Source organism: Salmo salar, chromosome ssa03 (genome assembly GCF_905237065.1).
Source record: "Salmo salar chromosome ssa03, Ssal_v3.1, whole genome shotgun sequence".
In the NCBI taxonomy this organism is placed as follows: Eukaryota; Metazoa; Chordata; class Actinopteri; order Salmoniformes; family Salmonidae; genus Salmo; species Salmo salar.
Genome location: NC_059444.1, coordinates 12,172,729 through 12,182,003, shown reverse-complemented (window position 1 = coordinate 12,182,003; position 9,275 = coordinate 12,172,729). Strand labels below are relative to the sequence as shown.

Sequence of the window (9,275 nt, the reverse complement as noted above, 5' to 3'; positions counted from 1 at the left end):
ACAGTATCCATTCTGCTGATCCATGGTATTGGTAGGCCAACAGTATCCATTCTGCTGATCCATGGTATTGGTAGGCCAACAGTATCCCTTCTGCTGATCCATGGTATTGGTAGGCCAACAGTATCCATTCTGCTGATCCATGGTCTTGGTAGGCCAACAGTATCCATTATGCTTACCCATGGTCTTGGTAGGCCAACAGTATCCATTCTGCTTACCCATGGTCTTGGTAAGCCAACAGTATCCCTTCTGCTGATCCATGATATTGGTAGGCCAACAGTATCCCTTCTGCTGATCCATGGTATTGGTAGGCCAACAGTATCCATTCTGCTGATCCATGGTATTGGTAGGCCAACAGTATCCCTTCTGCTGATCCATGGTATTGGTAGGCCAACAGTATCCCTTCTGCTGATCCATGGTATTGGTAGGCCAACAGTATCCATTCTGCTGATCCATGGTATTGGTAGGCCAACAGTATCCATTCTGCTGATCCATGGTATTGGTAGGCCAACAGTATCCATTCTGCTGATCCATGGTATTGGTAGACCAACAGTATCCATTCTGCTGCTGTTTTGCCATTCTCCCTGTAAACAGATTGCCTTACGGAAGACAATAGCTGACATTTACCATAGCCTTTTGTATGGACCAATTTTCAGTGTTCTGTTGAAGCAGCGTTTTTCTAGAACTAGTCCTGGAGACCCACAGCTCTGTCCCAGCTAGCAGTACTAACACACCTGACTCAACTAATCAGGGCTTGATGATTAGTTGATCATCTGAATCAGGTGTGTTAGTGTTGGGATGGGGAAAATGCACACACCATAGCTCTATAGGACCAGGATGTAAGAACACAGTGATAAAAGATCAACAGTCATAAATGTGTTGGATTGGGTGAACTGTATGCATTTAGTCATATATTAAAGCCTCTGATTGATTTGAGAATGGTTTTGTGCAGCATTAGCAGTATTGGTAATGTGTTCCTCTGCTGGGCGTTATTGGTCAGTTTGAGCAGCTGGCCTACCTGTGGATGGAGAGACAGAAGTCGGGGGGGAACTACAGCCGTCACCGTGCCCAGACAGAGAAACATGTGGTGCTGTGTGTCAGCTCCCTCAAGATAGACCTCCTGATGGACTTCCTCAACGAGGTCTACGCCCACCCCGGGCTGCAGGTGTGTGTGTGTACATGGGTGGGTGATTGGGTTAGTGTGTGTGTGTGTGTGTGTGTGTGTGTGTGTGTGTGTGTGTGTGTGTGTGTGTGTGTGTGTGTGTGTGTGTGTGTGTGTGTGTGTGTGTGTGTGTGTGTGTGTGTGTGTGTGTGTGTGTGTGTGTGTGTGTGTGTACATGTGTGTTTGTGTGTGTGTGTGTGTGTGTGTGTGTGTGTGTGTGTGGGTGTGTGTGTGTGTGTGTGTGTTTGCTTGGATCTTGTTCATTTGGGGAACACAAGAAAGGTTTTAAAACACTTTGCAACATAATTTTGCATTTCTTATTGGACAAGCCAGGGTAGTCCCTTGCTGTTTCTGTCCATTTTGCTCCATTTGGTGCCGAATGAACACGTCCCAGGCTGTTCCTCTGTCTTCCTGTCTATCCAGGACTACTATGTCATCATCCTGTGTCCAACAGAGATGGATCCCCAGGTGCGCCGGGTCCTCCAGATCCCCCTGTGGTCCCAGCGGGTCATCTACCTCCAGGGATCGGCCCTCAAGGACCAGGACCTCATACGAGCCAAGTGAGTCACCAACACCAAGGGCTGCGTCTCAATCCGCTAAAACAGTTTCCTCTCTTTTGGTCTTTAGTCACCTTTCCTTCAACTGCACTTATGTGGAAGAGCTGGACTGGTGAAAGCCAATACTGGATAGGAAATAGGCATCCACCTCTTCTGTTTTCAGATCAATGTGGGTAGCTATTCAGTTGAAGAGGAGATAAGGAGAGGAAGCCACTGTAGAGTATTGAGATGTACCCACTCAGTATTGAATGTTGTCCTTCTTTTCCAGACTGGACAATGCAGAGGCTTGTTTCATCCTAAGCAGTCGCTGTGAGGTGGACCGCACCGCCGCAGTACGTACATTGCTAATATTACCACTACACAAAGTGTTAAATCAGGGGCAGACTGGGACCAAGAAACCAGCCCACTGGCCTAAAGAGGGTCCAGCCTACCAGGCATTTGGCTGAACGGACCTATGGCCTGTCCATTTCTTTGTTAGATTGAGACTAAATTAATATTCATTAACTTGCCAATACAAAGGCATTTTAGCCAGTCATATTATTAGATGAATAGGCCTATTTCCTATTTTTTTGTCCATCTATGATAATTAAAGGTACAGCTGTTTCCTCTTCTGTTCACCCCACAGGACGTTAGTGGAACCTTAATTGGGGAGGATGGGCTCGTGGTAATGACTTTAGTGGAATCAGTAGAATGGTATCAAATATATCAAACACATGGTGTCAAGGTGTTTGATGCCATTCCATTTGCTCCGTTCTGGCCGTTATTATGAGCCGTCCTCCCCTCAGCAGCCTCCACTGAATCACCCACACCAGTAGACCTCCATCTGTCTGTCTGTTTGTTTGTTGTTCTCTCTGGCAGAGTTCTATTAGAGTTCCGTTAGAGTTCTATTACAGTCCTATTAGAGTTCTGTTAGAGTTCTGTTAGAGTTCTATTAGAGTTCTGTTAGTTCTATTAGAGTTCTGTTAGTTCTATTAGAGTTCTGTTAGTTCTATTAGAGTTATGTTAGTTCTATTAGAGTTATGTTAGTTCTATTAGAGTTCTATTAGTTAAGTTAGTTCTATTAGAGTTCTATTAGTTGTGTTGTTAGTTCTATTAGAGTTATGTTAGTTCTATTAGAGTTATGTTAGTTCTATTAGAGTTATGTTAGTTCTATTAGAGTTCTATTAGTTCTATTAGTTCTATTAGAGTTATGTTAGTTCTATTAGAGTTCTATTAGTTCTATTAGTTCTATTAGAGTTCTGTTAGTTCTATTAGAGTTATGTTAGTTCTATTAGAGTTATGTTAGTTATATTAGAGTTATGTTAGTTATATTAGAGTTCTATTAGTTCTATTAGAGTTATGTTAGTTCTATTAGAGTTATGTTAGTTCTATTAGAGTTCTATTAGTTCTATTAGAGTTCTATTAGTTATATTAGAGTTATGTTAGTTCTATTAGAGTTCTATTAGTTATATTAGAGTTATATTAGTTATATTAGAGTTCTATTAGTTATATTAGAGTTATGTTAGTTCTATTAGAGTTCTATTAGTTATATTAGAGTTATGTTAGTTCTATTAGAGTTCTATTAGTTATATTAGAGTTATGTTAGTTATATTAGAGTTATGTTAGTTCTATTAGTTCTATTAGAGTTATGTTAGTTCTATTAGAGTTATGTTAGTTCTATTAGAGTTCTATTAGTTCTATTAGTTCTATTAGAGTTATGTTAGTTATATTAGTTATATTAGAGTTCTGTTAGTTATATTAGAGTTCTATTAGTTATATTAGAGTTCTATTAGTTATATTAGAGTTATGTTAGTTCTATTAGAGTTATGTTAGTTCTATTAGAGTTCTATTAGTTCTATTAGAGTTCTATTAGTTATATTAGAGTTATGTTAGTTATATTAGAGTTATGTTAGTTCTATTAGAGTTCTATTAGTTATATTAGAGTTATGTTAGTTATATTAGAGTTATGTTAGTTATATTAGAGTTATGTTAGTTATATTAGAGTTATGTTAGTTCTATTAGAGTTATGTTAGTTCTATTATAGTTCTATTAGTTCTATTAGAGTTATGTTAGTTATATTAGAGTTATGTTAGTTATATTAGAGTTATGTTAGTTATATTAGAGTTATGTTAGTTATATTAGAGTTATGTTAGTTCTATTAGAGTTCTATTAGTTCTATTAGAGTTCTATTAGAGTTCTATTAGTTCTATTAGAGTTCTATTAGTTATATTAGAGTTATGTTAGTTCTATTAGAGTTATGTTAGTTATATTAGAGTTCTATTAGTTCTATTAGAGTTCTGTTAGTTCTATTAGAGTTCTATTAGTTCTATTAGAGTTCTATTAGTTCTATTAGAGTTCTATTCGTTCTATTAGAGTTATGTTAGTTCTATTTGAGTTATGTTAGTTATATTAGAGTTATGTTAGTTCTATTAGAGTTATGTTAGTTCTATTAGTTTTATTAGAGTTATGTTAGTTCTATTAGAGTTCTATTAGTTATATTATAGTTCTACTAGAGTTATGTTAGTTCTATTAGTTACATTAGTTCTATTATAGTTCTGTTAGTTTTATCAGAGTTCTATTAGTTCAAATAGAGTAATGTTAGTTCTATTAGAGTTCTATTAGTTCAATTAAAGTTATATTAGTTATTTTAGAGTTATATTAGTTCTATTAGAGTTCTATTAGTTGTATTAGAGATCTTTTAGTTATATTAGTTATATTAGTGTCACGTCCTGGCCAGTATAAGGGTTAATTGTCATTGTAGTTTGGTCAGGACGTGGCAGAGGGTATTTGTTTTATGTGGTTCGGGGTGGTGTTTTGGAAAAAGGGCGTTTGATTTAGTATTTCCGGGTTTTTGGTTTATGGTCTATGTTTATGTATTTCTATGTGGAGTCTAGTGAGTGTGTTTCTATGGTTGATTAATTGGGGTTGGGACTCTCAATTGAAGGCAGGTGTTTTCTCTTTGCCTTTGATTGAGAGTCCCATATATTAGGGTGTGTTTGTCATTTGTGGGAGATTGTTCTTTGTCTAGCATGTATGAGCCTGAGAAGACTGTCAGTATATCGTGAGTTTGTTTTGTTGTTTTTGGTAATCATTTTGAGTTAATAAATGTTCAAAATGAACAAAACCAGTTCTGCTGCATATTGGTCCTCCTTTTCCAACGATGATTTCGCCATATCGTCTGACGACGACGAAATCCCTGACAATTAGTTATATTAGAGTTATATTAGAGCTCTATTAGTTATATTAGTTATATTAGAGTTATATTAGTTATATTAGAGAAATATTCGTTTTGTTACAGTTCTATTAGAGTTCTACTAGTTCTATTAGGTCTATTAGTGTTATGTTAGTTCTATTAGATTTCTATTAGTTATATTAGTTATATTAGTTATATTAGATCAATTACAGTTATGTTAGTTCAATTAGAGTTATGTTAGTTCAATTAGAGTTCTATTAGTTCTATTAGAGTTCTATTAGAGAAATATTAGTTATATTAGTTCTATTAGAGTTCTGTTAGTTCTATTAGAGTTCTATTAGTTCTATTAGAGTTCTATGAGTTCTATTAGAGTTCTATTAGAGTTATGTTAGTTCTATAAGTTACATTAGTTCTATTAGAGCTCTATTAGAGTTATGTTAGTTCTATTATCTGTCAGACATATCAGTGTGGATGACGGATCACCACCTCAAGCTGAACCTCGGCAAGACGAAGCTGCTCTTCCTCCCGGGGAAGGACTGCCCGTTCCATGATCTCGCCATCACGGTTGACAACTCCCTTGTGTCCTCCTCCCAGAGTGCTAAGAACCTTGGCGTGATCCTGGACAACACCCTGTCGTTCTCCACTAACATCAAGGCGGTGACCCGATCCTGTAGGTTCATGCTCTACAACATTCGTAGAGTACGACCCTGCCTCACACAGGAAGCGGCGCAGGTCCTAATCCAGGCACTTGTCATCTCCCGTCTGGATTACTGCAACTCGCTGTTGGCTGGGCTCCCTGCCTGTGCCATTAAACCCCTACAACTCATCCAGAATGCCGCAGCCCGTCTGGTGTTCAACCTTCCCAAGTTCTCTCACGTCACCCCGCTCCTCCGCTTTCTGGCTTCCAGTTGAAGCTCGCATCCGCTATAAGACCATGGTGCTTGCCTACGGAGCTGTGAGGGGAACGGCACCTCCATACCTTCAGGCTCTGATCAGGCCCTACACCCAAACAAGGGCACTGCGTTCATCCACCTCTGGCCTGCTGGCCCTCCTACCTCTGAGGAAGCACAGTTCCCGCTCAGCCCAGTCAAAACTGTTCGCTGCTCTGGCACCCCAATGGTGGAACAAGCTCCCTTACGACGCCAGGACAGCGGAGTCAATCACCACCTTCCGGAGACACCTGAAACCCCACCTCTTTAAGGAATACCTGGGATAGGATAAAGTAATCCTTCTAAACCCCCCCCCTTAAAAGATTTAGATGCATTATTGTAAAGTGGTGGTTCCACTGGATATCATAAGGTGAATGCACCAATTTGTAAGTCGCTCTGTAAGTCGTCTGCTAAATGACTTAAATGTGAATGTAAATGTATTAGAGTTCTGTTAGTTCTATTAGAGTTCTGTTAGTTTTATTAGAGTTTTATTAGAGTTTTATTAGAGTTTTATTAGAGTTCTATTAGAGTTCTATTAGAGTTCTATTAGTTCTATTAGAGTTATATTAGTTATATTAGAGTTATATTAGTTCAATTAGAGTTATGTTAGTTCAATTAGAGTTATGTCAGTTCAATTAGAGTTCTATTAGTTCTATTAGAGTTCTGTTAGAGAAATATTAGTTATATTAGAGTTCTGTTAGTTCTATTAGAGTTCTATTAGTTCTATTAGAGTTCTATTAGAGTTCTATGAGTTCTATTAGAGTTCTATTAGAGTTATGTTAGTTCTATAAGTTACATTAGTTATATTAGAGCTCTATTAGAGTTCTTTTAGTTCTATTAGAGTTCTGTTAGTTCTATTAGAGTTCTGTTAGTTTTATTAGAGTTCTATTAGAGTTCTATTAGTTCTATTAGAGTTATATTAGTTATATTAGTTATATTAGAGTTCTATTAGTTCTATTAGAGCTCTATTAGTTATATTAGAGTTATATTAGTTATTTTAGAGTTCTAATAGTTCTATTAGAGAAATATTAGTTATATTAGTTTTATTACAGTTCTATTAGAGTTCAATTAGTTCTATTAGGTCTATTAGAGTTATGTTAGTTCGATTAGAGTTATTAGAGTTCTGTTAGTTCTATTAGAGTTCTATTAGAGTTCTATTAGAGTTATATTAGTTATATTAGAGTTCTATGAGTTCTATTAGAGTTCTATTAGAGCTCTATTAGTTATATTAGTTCTATTAGAGTTCTATTAGTTATATTAGAGTTCTAATAGTTCTATTAGAGAAATAGTAGTTATATTAGTTTTATTACATTTCTATTAGAGTTCTATTAGGTCTATTAGAGTTATGTTAGTTCTATTAGAGTCATGTTAGTTCTATTAGATTTCTATTAGTTATATTAGTTATATTAGAGTTCTGTTAGTTATATTAGAGTTATATTAGAGTTCTATTAGTTCTATTAGAGTTCTATTAGTTCTATTAGAGTTCTATTAGTTCTATTAGAGCTCTATTAGTTCTATTAGTTCTATTAGAGTTCTATTAGTTATATTAGAGTTCTATTAGTTATATTAGTTATATTAGAGTTCTATTAGTTATATTAGAGCTCTATTAGTTATATTAGTTATATTAGAGTTCTATTAGTTCTATTAGAGTTCTAATAGTTCTATTAGAGAAATATTAGTTATATTAGTTCTATTAGTTCGATTAGAGTTCTATTAGTAATAATAGAGTTCTATTAGTTATATTAGTTCTATTAGAGTTATATTAGTTATATTAGAGCTCTATTAGTTATATTAGAGTTATAATAGTTATTAGTTATATTAGAGTTATGTTAGTTCAATTAGAGTTATGTTAGTTCAATTAGAGTTATGTTAGTTCTATTAGAGTTCTATTAGTTCTATTAGAGTTCTGTTAGAGTTATGTTAGTTCTATTAGTTACATTAGTTCTATTAGAGTTCTATTAGTTCTATTAGAGTTCTGTTAGTTCTATTAGAGTTCTGTTAGTTCTATTAGAGTTCTATTGGTTCTATTAGAGTTCTATTAGTTCTATTAGAGTTATATTAGAGTTATATTAGTTATATTAGAGCTCTATTAGTTATATTAGAGTTATATTAGTTATATTAGAGTTCTAATAGTTCTATTAGAGAAATATTAGTTATATTAGTTGTATTACAGTTCTGTTAGAGTTATGTTAGTTCTATTAGAGTTATATTAGTTCTATTAGAGTTCTATTCATTCTAATAGAGTTCTAATAGTGTTCTAATAGTGCTATTAGAGTTCTATTAGTTCTATTAGTTCTATTAGTTCTATTAGAGCAGGGGTTCTTAAACTTTTTCAGCCTGGGACCCAAAATAGAAATTCTGTGTTTTCCTGGGACCCAAGCTTAGGAAAACATGCAACTATACGTAAATATCGGTACACTTCATTGCCTTTATGCCAAAAAAAATGCAATATAGACAAAAACAAATAACAATGAAATACCCATAAATATATTTTCATGTTTATTTTTCCCCATTGAAAACACTCATACCTGTCTAGGTTGAAACTGTTGCTGTTAAATACAACAAATGATTTCATTCTGAACTGGAATAAACTGATTGATCACATCACACAGATGTATGACAGAACACACACACACACACACACACACACACACACACACACACACACACACACACACACACACACACACACACACACACACACACACACACACACACAGGCTTGTTGATAGTGGAACCCTAAGTAACAGTACAGATAAACAATTCAGGCCTACTGTACATCTTTGTCTTGTCCTGACCATAGAAAGCTTTTATTTTCTATGGTAGAGTAGGTCAGGGCGTGACTGGGGGGTTGTTCTAGTTTATATTTTCTATGTGGGTTTCTAGGTTTATTTTCTATGTTGGTGATTTGTATGATTCCCAATTAGAGGCAGCTGGTTATCGTTGTCTCTAATTGGGGATCATACTTAAGTAGCATTTTTTCCACCTGTGGGTTATGGGATATTGTTTGTTTTGAGTTAGTGCATGTAGCATCTCTATAGTCACGGTTCGTTGTTAGTTTATTGTTTATTTGTTTTTGTCTTTGCTTAGTTTCACTTTCTAATAAATAATGTGGAACTCAACATTCGCTATGCCTTGGTCCGACATTTATTCCAACGAACGTGACAATCATACTGTATACATTATTGTTGATAGAAAGTCTAGGTTGGAACTGTTGCTGTTAAAATACATATGTTTTTATTCTGAACTGTAATTAACTGATTGATCACATCACACAGATGTAGACCAGAAAACACACAGAGTCCTAATGAAAGGTGTGTAGCTGGCTGAAGTTTTCAACAAGCATGTCTATTCTGGGCTCAGTTTTTAACAGTGCAACACTGAGGTCATGCTCAGCATTGACACTGTTTCTGTACTTGAGAACCCTGACTTGCATAGGTATATGGTGCCAAACTGGA

At 35.6% G+C, this 9,275-nt stretch overlaps 1 protein-coding gene across 1 annotated transcript in view; it reads left to right on the top strand.

The window, feature by feature from the left end:
• Positions 1-9,275, top strand: part of LOC106598568 (potassium channel subfamily T member 2) — a 58,269-nt gene that overhangs the window by 10,289 nt on the left and 38,705 nt on the right. Inside the window, exons 11-13 of the mRNA XM_014189602.2 lie at positions 998-1,162; positions 1,583-1,719; positions 1,985-2,048. Coding sequence (XP_014045077.1) covers positions 998-1,162; positions 1,583-1,719; positions 1,985-2,048 — 366 coding nt within the window. The remainder of the gene's footprint in view (positions 1-997; positions 1,163-1,582; positions 1,720-1,984; positions 2,049-9,275) is intronic.